Source organism: Microchirus variegatus, assembly GCF_963457635.1.
Source record: "Microchirus variegatus genome assembly, chromosome: 3".
In the NCBI taxonomy this organism is placed as follows: Eukaryota; Metazoa; Chordata; class Actinopteri; order Pleuronectiformes; family Soleidae; genus Microchirus; species Microchirus variegatus.
The window spans coordinates 26,296,402-26,313,478 of record NC_139804.1 but is presented as its reverse complement, the minus strand read 5'-3'; the positions used below and the strand labels follow the sequence as shown (position 1 = coordinate 26,313,478).

General features: G+C 41.1%; 1 protein-coding gene across 1 annotated transcript in view; it reads left to right on the top strand.

The window, feature by feature from the left end:
• The window catches only part of pid1 (phosphotyrosine interaction domain containing 1), a 30,910-nt gene extending 27,476 nt beyond the window's left edge, over window positions 1–3,434 (top strand). The window contains exon 3 of the mRNA XM_083886054.1: window positions 953–3,434. Within this exon, the coding sequence (XP_083742180.1) occupies window positions 953–1,453 (501 nt within the window). The 3' untranslated portion in view covers window positions 1,454–3,434. The remainder of the gene's footprint in view (window positions 1–952) is intronic.
• Window positions 3,435–17,077: the final 13,643 nt, after the last annotated feature.

The following is a 17,077-nucleotide window of genomic DNA, read 5'->3' as shown; positions in this document are numbered from 1 at the left end:
TGTTTCATTATGGTTAATGGTTTATCCCATCGTTTTGTTCCATTTCTATGCAGAGGGCACTCCGTTATTTATTGGTCATTGCACTATTAAACAAATCTAGCAAAGAGTTTCACATGCTGTGACGCGCTTAATAGTTTTCACTTTGGTGGTGTACTATGAAAGAGTTGCTCAGGTCAGATTATTTAAATTTTGTTGATTTATTATTCGTGACATTTGACATTAATTCAGTATCAGATCATTCATAGAAGAAATGTCACTCCTGTTAGGGATGTTAATGGTTAACCATTAGTGGATTCATTGCAGTTAACAATTAAACCAATCAAGAATTGTATATTTAACAGTTTATTTTGTTCTCTGTCATTGCGTCTGTCATATTTCTGGCACTCCCATGACAGCAGGGGGTGCACACCTGTACTAATATATTATAATATTCAAATTATAATTAGCAGGAGAAATTGAAATGCATTGAAGGGGGAAAAACAAACACAAAATAACTTCTATGACAAACTCTCCCAGTTTCCCCAGGTTAGTCAGGTTAATATCCATGTATCCCATAAACGTCAGAGTTTTTCCTCTTGAGCCTGGCTTAATAATGGCGTGACAGGGTTTTTCTTGAGCAAGAGCCTTGTTGTTTATTATGCTCACATGAATTATGTGCCTCTGAGGTGCCGTTTTTAAGCCCTTTTCCTAATCCCAAAGCTCTCTCATCAGCTGACCTTTTACATGTGTCTCAATGAATTCTCGGTTTAATCGAATCGTTTGGTTGTTTCCATGTGTCACATGTCGTCACAAGGTGACTGTGGGTTCACACTCAAACGTCTTGACACTCTTTGCCTCACAGCCTTTTATTTTCCCATGTTACTTTGAAAGTCATAATTCTTTCAGCGACGGTATGTAACATTAGAATTCTGCCATGATCTAATGATAACTATATGTTTCTCATTTTCTGCAGGTTACCTACCTGGGGAAGGTTACCATCTCTGGCACACAGTTCCTGTCTGGCTGCACAGAGTCAGCAGTGGTAGGTTTAGTGGAACACCGCGCCTTGGCACAGCAACAAGGCACCTGCACACCAGGCAACTCTTTGCTGGAGATCCGGCCCTTCCAGGTACGCCTTCACCACCTAGATGACCACAGTGAGGCCTCGGTAACCATGGACACCTACCAGGTGGCCCGGATCGCCTATTGCACAGCCGACCATAGTGTCAGACCCAACGTATTTGCCTGGATCTACAGGGAGATCAACGACGACCTGTCTTTTCAGATGGACTGCCATGCTGTGGAATGTGAGAATAAGCTGGAGGCCAAGAAGCTAGCGCATTCCATGATGGAGGCTTTTCGCAAGACTTTCCATAGCATGCGCAGCGACGGTCGCATCCACAAGAGTGGCTCATCGGACGACTTTGCTGAGGACTCGTCCACCCCTGACGACTTGACCCCAGATGACGGTTGAACGGAAAAATCACTCCCCATCTTCACGGGTGACTTGAAGGATAGACAGATCACCTGCTTTCTCTCATTCTCCCCTACTATCCGCCTTTCTGTTATCAATTTGGAATAAAGTCAACTGACCCTGTGAACCAACACGCCCAGGATAATGAAGTAGCTTTTAAAAACTTTCAAAACTAAAGGAAAGGTAGATGGTACAGGAGTTAGAAAAGACCATCATGCAGGGATAGCGAACAGCTGCCACTTAAAAAATAAATAAAAATAAAAGGTCCTTTAAAGATCCATAGGGGCCTTTTTAGCACCTCTTTAAATGGCCTCAACAGATTGACTAAACAATTCCATCTTCAATCACTGTCACTCTTGCACCCAGCAAAACACTGTTTGTGGTTCTTAAGCTTTTCTTTTTGTTCCTTTTTTTTTATCTCTGTCACAACAAAGTTTAAACTTATAAACACATAATTGCTACTCTTGCCATGTAGGGACCCAGCAGCAATAGACCTGTGACCTATTTTGGTTCCCAACACAGAGTTTAAAAGACTGTTGGACCACATCAAATCGTTCTCTATCATAATGCCTTGGTAATAGCAGATGAAGATGTGAAAGAATAGCCTTTAAGCCCTACTCATCACTATGGTACCTTAGTCCAACCACAAAATGATTTGCTGGCACGGCTGTTACACGTGTGGATGATGGAGCCAGAGTTTCTACCTCTGTCTCTGCGTATTAGGTACTTATAGATTGTGAGTATGTATGTAAAGGTGCTAAGAGATTTTACATTTTAGAAGTTCTCTCGAGGCTGAAAGCCTTCGTCTTTCTCAGAAAAAAATGTAATCATCCACATATGGCTTCTGTTTTGAGTATACCAAAATTCAGGCTGGATTATGCCTGTCAGATTATGTGCCTCACTTTTCTCTCACATTAGTTTGGTCTCTCGCCCAGGTCCCAATGTGTACATGCGGCTATCTGTGTATGTGTGTGTGTGTGTGAATGTGTGTAGGTGTAACTGCTTACTTCTGTACTTTATGTATATGAATGCACGCGTGAGTGTTCTCCGTGTGTGAACGATAAAAGGTAAGGGAGAGAGAATAGAGGAGTGTGGACTTCTCATCACCCCTGAAGCATCCGTTTTTTTCTTTTGGTACTTGCATTTTAAAAATCCAACACGGTACTGTGACCATTTGCCACGATTTCTTACTTCAGTCTTCAGAAAATATAGTCTGAATAGGGCAATTATTGAGGTTGTAGGACCCTGAATCTCAGCCATCCAAGGAAACGAGTGGCACCTCCTGGCTTCTGCTGAATGTACGATGCTGTGAGCGCCTCACTCCATCTCTGCTCAAATTCAGTCTGCCATGGTCTCCTCGCATTCTCACAGAAAATGAGCAAGCTGGCGTTGGGTTGACTCTGTTGACCTGCTCTCTACGCACCGGAGGCATCGTTCTGGAGCAAAAAAAACTCTAAACTGCCAGTTCCATGCTACTTTTCCTTTTCTAACTGGACTGTGTCAAACAGACTGGACTCTGTCAGTGGAAGTCGTCTTTGGTCAGTGACTCATACAGATCGGATTACCTCTGATCAGTGCGCACACACACACACACACACACACACACACACACACACACACACACACACACCCTACGCACCTACATACAACTATACATATGTACACACATATTGTATTTGAATATTGCTCAATAAGCCTATGTAAATACAAAAAAAATGTATCACTTATTACAGTATAAATGTTGATAGCTATTTTAAATAATGAAAATACATTGAGAACATCGTGTGATACAGAAACAGTGTTATAAAGCCTACTGTGAATAATAAAATAGAGAGCCTGATAGCCGCAGCTGTGTGAGCATGTGTGTGTGTGAGTGTGAGTGTGTGTCTGGAAGCGATTGAATGTGGTGAGAAGTGTGTTTTGTTTGGAGTGTGTATGGACAGAAGAGGTGGGGTGGTGGGGGATGTGTGTAGGATGTTTATAAAGCTGTAGATTACTATGTCATGTCTGTCTGAAAGCTCAGACGCGCTTTAAATGTTCAAAAAGTATAAGTGTTTTCTATACAGTGTTTGCAAAGATCAAGAAACAATTGCATATAAAGCATTTACCAAGAGCAACAGGTGATGCTTGTTTTTGTTTGTTTGTTTCATCTCAAATCCACCTCTCCAGTGACCCCTTTTATTGATTCCCCCGCTGTCTCCAGCATCCTGGCTGAAAGAAGTTAATATTCTTTAAACTCGGCTTGATTTTAAGTAATTGCATTCCCTGCTGCAACCATGTGTAGGAGGAAAAATAACAAATCATGTTCAGCTTCAGAACAAACAGAATCGCTCAGCAGATGGTTCTCCCCGACAAGAAGCCATGGCTGATGTGAAGCGTAACCGGATACACTGTATTGTGTTTGTCCTGATTTTTTTTTTTTTTTTTTTTTTTTTTTAATGAATTCTCATGTGTTCTGTGTGCATAAAATACTTGGATGTGAAATCTACAATTTAAAACAATAACTGTTCATTCTCCAATTTGGCATAGATTGGGTGGAAATACTTTCCATACTGAAATTGTGACCACTTTTGTTACCTCTCACCCCTGCTGTGTGGTCACAATACATTAAAACGCCCATAAAAATGTTATGGTATTTCCAAGCATGTCTCAGGTCTTCGTGTGACACAGCTACAGCTCTGTCAGTCCTCTATGAGGAGGCTTTTACTCTTCCCCCATTTCTCACATTCGCTGACTTCCTCAGATCTTTTTTTTTTTTTTTTATTGTGTTGATGTTGTGTTCTGGCTTCTTGTCTGCCAGAATGTGGCAAACCCCCCCCCCCCCCCCTTCTCTTCAAAGTGGCCACATCAATAACAAGATAACTAGCTGCTCTCTGCTTCCATGACTGGCTATCATTTTGCAGCTTAAGTGCTGCAGAGAATTGGAGGCAAAATGGATGCTGTGAAGAATGTTAATGTGCGTTTAATGTGAACACTGCCTCCCTCTGGCAAGTCGAGACACAGCCCTTCTGCAGTATCAGTGGCTCCTGCTCCTGAAAGGACTAAGCATTGTGTAGAAAGTGTGTTTTTATGCAACATTTGTATTCAGTGCCCACCATCGACCACGATCACGTGGAGTAATCCGACTACAATACTGATAATCATCCCTGCAGTGGAAGTTTTGTTAAGCAGTGTCAACAAAGCCCCGCTGCCCTGTTCTCTTCCAGCTCACTGTACACAAGCCTGTCTCGGAGTCGTTGCGTCTGACCCACTTCCAGCAGTGCATCAGCGCAGTGGGGCCCAGAAAGAGGCCACCCGGGCAGCCTGCATCTCTGCGTCACTGAGGCGTCAATCAGCTCACAATACCACTCTGTTACCGCTCCAGCTGGCTGCTCTTCCTCCTCGGTGACTCAAAAGCATCTGTCTGTGCAGCCGCCAAGGGCCCACACGTTCGAGGTCTGGCTGGAGCGAGGAGCAGTGCTAATACTGGCTTATGATCAGACTCCTCACATTTGGTCACTGTCTCTGCCATTAGTCTTTTTCTCTCAGTCCCTGCTGCTGCTGCTGCTGCTCCTCAAAGCAGGGGGCCCGAGCCGAGCATGGTGGAGTACTGTAAACACATGTGTGAGTCTAACATATGTGTGAAATGGACCAGGAACTGTTCACATTTTTTCCTGCTTCTGGCTCGACTGATAAAGCACGGTCTAAACTGAAAAAAAAAAAAATAGTTTCAAACAGTTCAAGATGGTCCGGCGTCGAGAAAACAACAGTCGAGATTTCAACACGCAAAGAAAGTTATTCATGAAAGGGACAAAGCGTACGTGTTCTGTTGGCACCGATTGTTATAGATACATAAATAACTGCTCCTAATTGTGTGCAAGCGTGACATCCAGCTTTGTGCGTAAACTCACTCTGATGCGAGTTTTCTGCCATTGTGGTGTAAAAAAAAAAACCGCAGTATTGAATGCATTATAGAGTCAGTTGGGAGAGAATTTGAGATAACAAAGGCTTGTTGTTGAGTGAAATAACATGTGAAACACTGTTTTAGTGGTTTCTCATTTTGCAATAATTTCACAACAATTTCCTGGATGGTACCAGTCTGTACCAGAAGAGAATATCCAGGAAAAGAATGATTCATTTATTACTGGGGTTGATTCTTTATACTCTACAAAAACCCACAAGACAAACTGACTTCTGGAGGCAAATTAAAACGGATCCATAAATTAAAAGTGTTTCCATGATGGAAAGAAAAAAGTGCTGAGGTTAATGTACCTTCCCCAACTGAGGATGATTGATGAAGAGCCTCAGTTCAATTCATTCTTTGTGATGTCCAAAGCATTTCCTCTGATCATGTCCAGACCCCTTCTCATTCTCCTGCTGGACTGTTTCCTGAAGACTTTTTATGATACCCAAATAAGATTCCTGTTGTCATGAAATGTGGAACTGCAATGAAGAAGGAGGCGGGGGTGACTGTAGGGGGTGCTCTGCTCTGCTAAATGACTCCTGTCTCTTGTTCATCTAAGCCCTGAGAGTTCAGCACACAACCCTGCTGTAATGCAATCTCACACATATGTGATGGGGGGGGGGAGCTGCATGAAAGGAAATGTCTGGACTGTGATTCAGGAGGAGCTGGTTTGTCAGGAACAAGGGATGAAGGCAAGGGAACAACAAACCAAAACAGATCCCTGGAAAAATGTCAGTGGCTTTGTCTTCAAAGTCCTACTGTGCAATAATGTAGTTTGATAGATATAGATTCATGTGGAAGTAAATATACACGTCAAATTACCTTGAATTGTTGTATATGGAGAACATGAAGAGAATGTTTTCAATTGTGTAAATTCAAGATCACATGAGGGTCGCGGGGAGCGCTGGTGCCAATCACATCTGACATAAGGCGGAAGGTGGGGTACACCCTGGACAGGTGGTATTCAAAATCCATCCATCCATCCATTATCTACCGCTTCATCCTCCACCAGAGGGTCGCAGGGGGGTGCTGTGCCTATCTCGGCTGACATTGGGCGATTGGTGGGGTACACCCTGGACAGTTCGCCAGGCCATCACAGGGCCACATATAGAGACAAACAACCATTCACTCACACTGTCATACCTACGGTCAATTAAGAGTGACCAATTCACCTAATCCCCATATCGCATGTTTTTGGACTGTGGGAGGAAGCCGGAGAACCCGGAGAAAACCCACGCAGAACATGCAAACTCCTTGCAGAAAGGCCCAAAGTTTCTAAATGATTTATTATTATTATTATTATTATTATTATGTTATTAGCATAGCCTCTAGGTTCAACACCATAACTTCCTGTAGCTCCATTTAACCTGTGTTGTTTCATCGGACTTACTATTAGCATATTGAAGTGAGCTAGGTTAATGTGGCTTTCTCTTGGAAAGTAGTTGTTTTTTATCGGAACTGAGTCAAGAAAAGCGTCACTGATAAATTGAGATTTGACAACAAATTTGCAATTTTTGGGGGGTTTTATACATCAAAAGAATAGTTTGATGTCTTGGGAAAATGCTCATTACACCACAGCCAGGCCATGGTCATGCTAATAAAGTTATACCAGATGCCAGCTTCAGCTACACTGGCCTTGTTCAAAAATCAGTTTTTTTTTTTTTTTTTTTGGCATATCCAGATTTCTTCCAGATTGGCTTTGGACGTCTTGACATAAATGAAAAAAAAAAACCAAAACAATAACCAAGTTAAATAATGCACAAATGTGCGTACAAAGTTTGTATTTAGCCTTTATCTTTATCTCTACATTGAACAGTACAGCTGTGAGTAGATGTACACTAGAAGAATGTGGAAAAGAATGCACGTGGAGGGGAAGAAATAGGATGAATAGCTGTCAGGAGAGGACACACAGCTCATCTTGCACCCAGATGTTGAGGGAAGAGCTGCAGTTCTGTCACATCCTGCAGGCTGGGCGGGAATAACAGCTCAGAAAATAAACAACTGACCAGACATGCCTCATTGATCGTGGGTGAGATCACAGACACAAATGGAGAGATGACAGAGAGAGAGAGAAAAAAAGACGACACTGTTTTCTTTGTGAATCACACAACTTCATTAGGTGCAGCTTGTTCTTACCCACTTTTGTCCACTTGGTGTCACTGTAGCTTAGCAATTAGAAAGTCTGGCTTCTGCATATGACATAAAAGCAAAAAAATATATTATTAAAACCTGGCTTGTAATTCCAACATTGTGTCAGAACCTTGCTCTTACACGAGTGGACTTTGTTATGATAAATCACACAAACTTTTCTTATTTTTATTTTGAGATCAGATACTGTGTATGAAGCCTGTTTGAATAGCATACCTTGAATGCCTGCACTCCATGATTGAGATAAATGTTTCAGTCTCTTATCCATCACTACAGAGTCTCTTTATTGAAAATGTCAGGATTTCTGGTTGGATGCTCTTTCACATTTTCCGTCCTCTCTAACATGTCGGAGGCTGCAATAGGGGCACAAAATGAGATCACTGACCTTTGAACCTTAGTTATATAAGCTATATTGTGAAGTGAAAAGGGGCTATAGATGTGTCTGCCTCTGTTGCTTCTTTAACTGAAACAGGTTTTATTTTTATTTATTATTGATTTAGAAGAAAAACCTTTTACAATAAGCTGAAAGGTGTAATTAATTAACTAGTGTCGTGGTTATCACTCTTGCCTTTGCAGCAAGAAGAGCTTTCTGCATGGAGTTTGCATGTTGGAGGGTTTACTCCCACAGTCCAAAAACATGCAATTTGGGGATAAGGTAAACACCCTACATCAGGGTTTCTCATTCCTGGTCCTGGGGAGCCACTGTCCTGCATGTTTTAGGGGTTTCCCTAAAAACGGCCCATCCCCATGGCCAGGAGTGAGAAACCCTACTCTACACTGACCATAGGTGTGAGAGTGGATGGTTATTGGTCTGTATATGTGTCCCTGTGATGGACTGGCAAACTGTCCAGAATGTACCCACGCCTATTGCCCTATGTGGGCTGAGATTGGCACAGACCCTCATGTGCAGGATAAAGCGGTAGAAGATGGACGGATGGATGGATTGATGGTAATTAATTAATCAGTTAGTTGTGCAACGCTACTTTCCTGCATCATTATGTCATCAAACAGGAGCAAAGGGAGGCCCAGTACTCATTATGTTAGCATGGTGTTACTAATAAAGTGATGTGTCTGTGTGTCCAAGTGTGAACCGGACCCCAGTCACTCATAAGAATCTGAACTCTTTGTATTGAAACCTCCAGAATTGTGACTTGGCTGGTGTTGGTGATGTTGAGCATGTTGCAACCAGACTTTCAAAGGTGCAAACAGGCTCGTGTCCACATTATGTCCCAAAACCCAAAATTTTTGCTCTAAATGGACCAAAAATCATCATGCTATATTGAAGAAGACCCAAAACTAGAGCTTGAGACCATTAACTTATCCTGGGAATGTTTACTAATGTTGTAAATCAAGTCCAATATAGGGTAATTATCCCATATACCAGCAGAGTCGCCCTGAGTAGATATTGTTATTTGGGGTTGGCTTCAGTGACAAAACCAGCAGACTACATCCATTATTTTGTACACAGTCTGTGGTGTGATCTTATTGAACCTTCTCTCTTATTACTGTCTACACATATTAGAGTGGAACCAACTGGATAGCAAAGAGAACAAGTGATTACCAATAATTTAATTGAAGGTTTTGTCACAGTGTTGTTGTAGTAGCACCACTACTACTGAAAGTAGTGGCACTTTTTGCCTGGGATTGGCTCCAGCCTCTGCGACCCTCAAAAGGATAAGCTGAAGATGACTGAGTTGTGTGTCAAGTGTAATCATCTGAGCAACACAACTTCTGCTGCCGTTTTCAATCAGGACTGTCTTGCATAAAGGTGATGGCTCAGAAACCTCTGTATAACAAGGTGACACAGTTAGATAGAAGATAGCAGTGAATGGCAAATATGCAGGCTCTGCGTGTGACTGAGGAAGCTCAGCTCAACTTGTGCTAACTGCGATTTAATTCTAATCTAATTCTGGACTTCTGAGAGGTCCATGGACAACTAAATCAATTCAGGCCTGGATCAGTCAGTTTGTTTTCATCGGGCACTCACAAGACAACAGTAAAACAGACCATCACATACTTTCACTTCAGAGCCATCAGGTCCAAAAAGAGCCCGAGCACAAACAAAACGCACCCTGACTCCTATGTAATCAAGTACAGTACATGATGTCTGCTGTCAGAGCATGCAGCGGAGCAGCAAAGTGCTGTCAGATGTCTGCAAACTTTATGCTGGATAATCACCCCATCTCTTCACTTTGCTTCATGGGAATGAAAAGGTCACAGTTCATTCTTCTGAGGTGTGTGTTTGCGTGTGTGTGTGTGTGTGTGTGTGTGTGTGTGTGTGTGTGTGTCACCATCCAAGTGAAATAGCCCTGATTTACAACCTGAGGACCATCACTCCTGTCACCGCCAGTGTACCGTACACATCTCTGATCTCAGGCCTTTTCTGTGTTTGCTGGTTACATAACGCTTTATTGCATTTGTGTTGCCCACTAAACACAGTTTATTAATACATTAAACTTTACACTTTGTTAAACTGCACGCGCAGCAGTGACTCTCATGTTATCTAACATTTACTGCTGGTCACGTAACATTCTGCTAAAATAGTTAAATAAGACAAGCAAACCGTATAAAAACAGAACAATAAATGTTGAATTAGTTTCTCATTACCTGACTATGATTGACCTGAGCTAACATTTATTACTGAGTCTGGAAAACTGCATCAGATATTCATCCATTCATCTATTAGATGTGCTTGACACCTCCTGTGCAAACGCTGGAGCCATGCTCCAAGGTCGTTCGCAGTTCACCAGAGTAGATGTTTATGAACCTGAGCTAATTCGATTCTGAAATGAGGAAATTATGTTGTCTGGTGTCTGTAAAAAATTCAAATGCAGCCGAGTGGGTCTGTCGCCCTGAAATATGATGATCAGCCTGTCCTGCGTTATGTCCTCAGGAGTTCTCAGAGAGACTATTATACGTTGAAGCTTCTGCCCGCAGACTGCTGTCCACTGCAGCCGCATCTGAGAGACACGCAGAGGAGACAGGACATCGCTCAGTGCTTCTAAAATCTAAGTATGAAATGACTCATGTTTGGTTAGTGATTGGTCTCTCAGTTATTGCAAACAGAGAGCAATTTATGTCAGTAATTAACTGGCACATTTCTGGCTGTTTTTAATCATCAGAGACCAGGGTTTTTGGATGTGGAGGTGAAGGACATAAACCCCTCACTCAGCTGGTGGTTGCCTGTCTCTGTGGAGCTCAAGGCTGATTTCTGAGCATGCACACACGTATATAATTAAAAAAAAAAAAAAATGTCCATCATTGTGTGTGTAGGATGTGTGTTCATAATTCATTTGAAATATTCAAAGTCTGCAGATGCGTGCTTCTTGCGACTGTGTCGAATTTAAATATTTACCATTATCAGGCCTGGGGACTGCGGCTGAGGGCAGCAACACGCTTTTTGGTGGTGATTTTGAGGTCTGATTAAGCAATAAGCTTTACTATATGATGAATTAATTTGTGCAATAGTAAATGAATGAATGAAGATAAAAATTGTTGTACTTATTTTCTAGCTTTGATGCTAACTGAAGGTTACATAGTTTGTCCTACACACTTGGAAGAGAAAGGGTGACTTAAGGGATATTGAACTTCCCTGATAAATGTTCCTAAACATAATAATAGACACATACAGCATACACATAGCACACAATCACATAAATTAAAGTTGATTTACTGAATGAAAGAAAATGATTCCTGTGAGGAAACTGATTGATGTCACTAATTTGTTACTGGTCGATGTATTGATTAGGTTGTTTTCATTAGCTCAATCAGTATTTCCCTAAAGGACCATTGGAATTTGGTGTGATTTCACATGTTGACATGTTTCACGTGGTATTGTTATGATTTGAATTAATGTTTTATAATTATTTACCTGATCATTTCACACTAATCACCATCCATCAGATGCATTCCTTCCTGTCATCCAGCCACATGCAGCTTTCTTTCTCATTCTCACCATTATGTCAAATCCAGAATACAGTAGATCCTCCCCAAAGTCATTTGGTATTTACTTGCTGAATTTTAACATAATATATATATATATATATACATATATATATATATATATACATATATACATATACATATATATATATATATATATATATATATATATATATATATATATATGCCAGGGTGTCTTGATGTAAGTGTTAATTTAAGGGTGTTTTCATACTGTTTCCGTTAACTGTCACTAGACAGGACATTTATTTGCTCTGTAACCTATTGTTAGTTGGTTTTATCATTTATCCAAGGTCTATTCAAGGTGTGTGTTTTTCGCAGCAGGTCCTGGATCAGTCTCCTCTGGGTTATCTTGTCTCGTCTGTCAACGCGTCACATCCTACCACAGCTCTGTTGTGGCAGTGCTGCAGGCTGCTGCCAGGGGATGAGCTTCCAGAGGTTTTGGTGTGTGTCTGTGTGAGTGAGAGAGAGAGAGTGTTTTTGTGCTCACTTTGAGTATCTAATATGTTTTATTCCATTATCGGACGTCTGACCTCCTGGTGACCATGGTGTGTACTCGTTTTCGTTATGTCTTACGGAACTTTTCCTGGCATTTTCCCAGCTCTCATTGGGACCACAGCTTGGTCATATCAACCTAATTTCAGAGTGTCTGATTAAGATTAGCCACTGTTATATGTCCTAAACATTTGGCCAGCACACAAATGGAAAGTCAGAGGCATCACCTGCAACCAGGCTCCTACTGAATATGACAGTGGTGTCCACTCATACATGCTGTACTTTATTGACTCTATTTCCCTTTAAATAGGAATGTAAATTACAAAAGTGACATCAGGTTCTATTGAAGTAAGTTCTTGAGGTTGTATTTTGCAACCAGTGGAGTTTCCCCTCTGGTTGCTATTCACTATATTCATACTTCCTGATTGACTTCACCAAGGAAACGGGAAGACTGCCCTTTTGTCCTTCACATGCTGTTTGAGGACCATCACATTGGCTTCTTACTTAACCTGGAGTCAGACTAACAAATACCTTCAACAGATCAGGACACTGTGTTAACTATATGTGTCACTGAAGGTCAAGGTAGGTCAAGGTAACTTTATTGACTGACTGACGCATGTGTCCTCAGATTTCACACCGCTTCCATCTCTGTAATGGATCAACACATTGTATTGATGGATACAGGGTCTTTGTGGAGTTACAGTTTGACCCCCTTGACCTTACATATGACGATATTACGAGACACTGTCCTTGGACTTGTCCTCAGGTGTCCCAGCTTGCTCAACGCATGAATAAATAAGGCATGGAAACTGCTTCAGGGGGAGAAGACAATGACAAAGAAATATAGAGGAGGCACTCGAACCAAATGGACTTTTTTTCCCCCCTCATGAATAATAATACGTCTTTGTGGATAATTTAGGTTACAGGGAAAGACAAATCTCCTATCAAACAGAAAGGATGTCTTCACTTCTGGCAGTAAAGCAGCTTTGATGCAGTGTTAGGGGCCTTTCTGAAACCTCACCTTCATCACATGGATTTATGAAAATGGAAATCATCTTTAACTATATACTCTCCATATATTATTATTTTGGTATGGCAGATGGCAGATCATGAAAAAAAGGTGTGTTTGTTTTAGTATAGTCACAAATGCCAATCACAATCACATAACCTTAACTAAAATATCTGTGTAAATCCCTCTTCAGTTTTACATTGATTGAAAGTCAAGCTCTACTCCTCGATCTTACTATCCATGTTTTCTTTTTAATAATATTGGAATCTTTGCTTCCCTACTTCTATCTCCTGACCTTTTTCCATGATTACATCACAATTCCCCATCAGTGTGCTGACATTTTCTTGCCTACCCTCTGTGTTCATTACAGGCCTTGCGGGAGTGCACAAAAAAGCCAGGGAGTTCAGAGGCCAAAGGAGGCACTTATGGCCCGTCTTCAAATCGTGGCTGTGCTGGTGAAGTGAAGGGGAATATCCGTGTACCTGCCTGCATCTGTGATGTACATGTCCTCAGTACATTGGGAACATTGGAGAACAGCATGTCCAATTGACAGGGCCAGCTATCTATAAAGAAAGTTGCTTCTGTGTGTCTGTGACGGGCATAATATGTCATTATCTCGCTGACCTTTAGTCAGATCGCCCTAAGACTTTGGATATGGGTTGCACATGGCTCGATGGTGTGCATCCTTGATTTTCAAGTTTTTTTGAGGAATTTTAATTTTCCCTGATTTATCACTCTACACCAGGCAGGCAGCGGCTCATTAGCAGGGCAAGGCTACGATCAGCATTAGCGTAGGGCTAACATAACACTGGTATGGCTGACAGTCACAACAGCTAGCTACGCTAATGGTAATCGAAAATTACAAAAATTGCGTTGTGCGTAATGAGGTTGCACAGTGTGTGTATTATGTTAGCCCTACGCTAATGCTAATCATAGCCTCGCTAGCTTAACTTTGGAAACAGGTTCGCCAAGTTAGCCCAGCCTCTTCACTCCCACCTTCCTGCTCCAGAGAGCACACCTGCTGCTGATGAGCCACTGCCTGCCTGGTCACAACAGTTAGCTAATGCTAATCGAAAATCAATTAATTGCACAGTGTTTGTATTGTTAGCCTTTACGTTCCATATCATGCATTACCATAACTGACAAATCTTCTTCAGCTCCCGCTATAGGAATACATGCTTCCTATGGGCACTGTACTAGTTTGTCAATGTGATAAAACATACAGAAAATTGTCTGTATGCAAAGATTTATTTTTCATTTCTACCCGCTGTGTCACATCACATGGTTTACAGAGAAGATGGGAAAACCACCATACATGGAGTTTTGATTTACTCTGGTGAATGAAAAATATAAACACAGTGTGAAATGAGTCTCTTCGAATGTTCTGATTTGATTATAAAACAGCAAACAGTTTTCCAGTGACAGCTAAATTATAGTTTTGAGTTTTAAAAAAAAAAACCAATATAATTAAGAAAGCATTATGCATACTGGTTATGTAAGAATTATTCAGTGTTGCAACATCGATGATATTCACTGGCAACAATTTATTCTCACTGAGTGTGACTGACAGGTTGTACATGGTTCAGAGAATCTGATCTCGCAATATCTATCACTCAGAATAGTTCTGCTACAAACCATCTCATTAAACTACTGTATAACCTTCAGTGATGCCTCTAAACTACAGAGTCAAAAACTCTTTGTCACTCAATTCAAAATGTATTAATTGTCTCTATTTATAAAACACTTTTCTAGTCTTTCACACCCTGTTGGGAGCAATGTGGGGTTAAGTGTCTTGCCCTATGGACACATCGGCACTGGAGCCGGGAATCAAATCCACAACCTCACTCTACCACTGAGCTACCGTCACTCTCATACCTTCATAAATAAATAAATCCTATTCCATATGCTACAAAGAAGGGAAGCTGCTTTCCAGTTTAATTACCCATGTACTTTTGATGAGGCAGGTCATGATAACTATAAGCTTTATTCGTGCTTGTTTTTTGCCCTCTATTTTCAGATTCACAAGGTCAAATGAAACAAATACTGTAGTCTTATGAGACATGATGCATTATAACAGTGTTTATTCCTGACATGTTTTCAAGTACGTACATCTAACCTTTAATCATTTGCCTATGTGTGTGAAGTGAGGGAAGTATTAAAAGGGCTAAGATATTTCCAAGATTCTTAAAAGAATTCTTAAAGAATGTATCATTTGTAGTATTTATTTTCTAAACACACCTTACAGGTGATCTTTACACAGTCATTTTCATATGAGAGTTTTTCATGTGACCACAAAAAGATGTGTGATCCTTGTGCTTGTGCTGCATCCATTCAAAATACATGAGATAGGATAGAATAAACTGTTGATAAAAGTCATGCTTTATCTCGAGACATTTTTGATTACAATCTATTATAATATGATTTGAGTCAAATGTGCAGGTTTTATTTATGTATGTTTCTAGTATCTGCAGGCCGTCACTGCATATGCGCTTTTAAACTTTAACGCGTTTAAAAACACAACTCCCTGCTGTTCATTTCTAATATTTCTAATGCTTAGAGGTCTTATGTTAAGACTCAAAGTTCAAACTACTGTACCAGAAGCCAGGCTTATATTTTATGTTCCATTAAGTCCTGATAAGAGTAAGAAACTGAGGTGCTGATGGAACAAATGGCATGTCTGCAGAGGAAAGACGTGAGCTCCTGGCATCACTCACTCCCCTCTCTCTTATCCTACCCTCGCACACACACACACGCACGCACGCACGCACGCACGCACACACACACACACACACACACACACACACACACACACACACACACACACACACACACACACACACACACACACACACACACACACACACACACACACACTTAAGCAAATTTAAAATGCACACAGCTGTGCTATCATGACAGCATCACTCTAAAGAGCACGGCATGCCTCCATTCTTCAGTGTCTTCATGTGAAGGGTCGTTCACTCGTTCTTTATGATAGACCATTGACAAATCATGTGCTCCTTCTGGTTTATAATGAAATGATTGGTAGGCTCAGTAATAAGTAGGAAGCTCGCTGAAAGAGCCAAGAGCATAAAACTGATTAATGCAAGAGCTTATATATGGTTAACATTAGACCACCTATAGGTAGAAGTATAACCGACTAAGACAGAAGAATAATCAGAAGCATGAAGTTATACTAATAATAGTAAACCTAACGAGTTAATAATTTCAATCATTTTAGGTATTCTTCCAAAAAGCATGATGTAAAGGTTTAGATAGATCGATAGATTTTGTGCTTTGATTACATTTGTATTACTGTTGTCGTCAGTTGCTCCTTCTACAGTCTCGATTTAGACTCATGCTTCTTCTATGATATTATTATAGTAAGTAATGCAGATTGGATTTCCGTTTGATTGAATTAGGACTGTTGAAAATGAGCTGCAGTGCTGTGCCGTACAAACACACGGCACATGAAAAGCTACTAAAATGTCCAGCTGAGCGGTGCAGTTGGTCATCCACATGGTTAGAGAAAGAGGCCGCAAGCCAGAGAGGTGTGGAGAGAGAGAGAGAGAGAGAGAGAGAGAGAGAGAGAGAGAGAGAGAGAGAGAGAGAGCCAGAAGGAGAAAGACTGAAAACACAGAGGCAAGAGAGGAGGCGAGACCTCAACTTAAGGGTTAATGAAATCCTGAAAATCCTTGAGGGCAGATTTCTCATCTCTTGACAAGATTGCTCCATCACCCTCAACACCCCCCACCCCCCACCCTACCATTGACTCTCACTACTAGCAATCACAACTGTCTGAGGTTACAGCCCCAGGTACCCAGTCTTTCTGCATTTAGTCAAATTTCATGAAGCGTACTAAAAAGTCTGGAAATTCATGCCACCAGTGACGATTAAAAAAAAAAAAAAAAAAAAAGGATTTATTAAGATTTTAAAGGAGGGTGGAGAGGCTTATGACAACCACTGTGCTGCTGTGAGCACTAAACCTGTGAATTAAGGTTCTTTTTAATGAGCCTCCTATACAATATTTAATAATATTGTACTCTACTTTACTTTTCCTTCCTGCATAGAG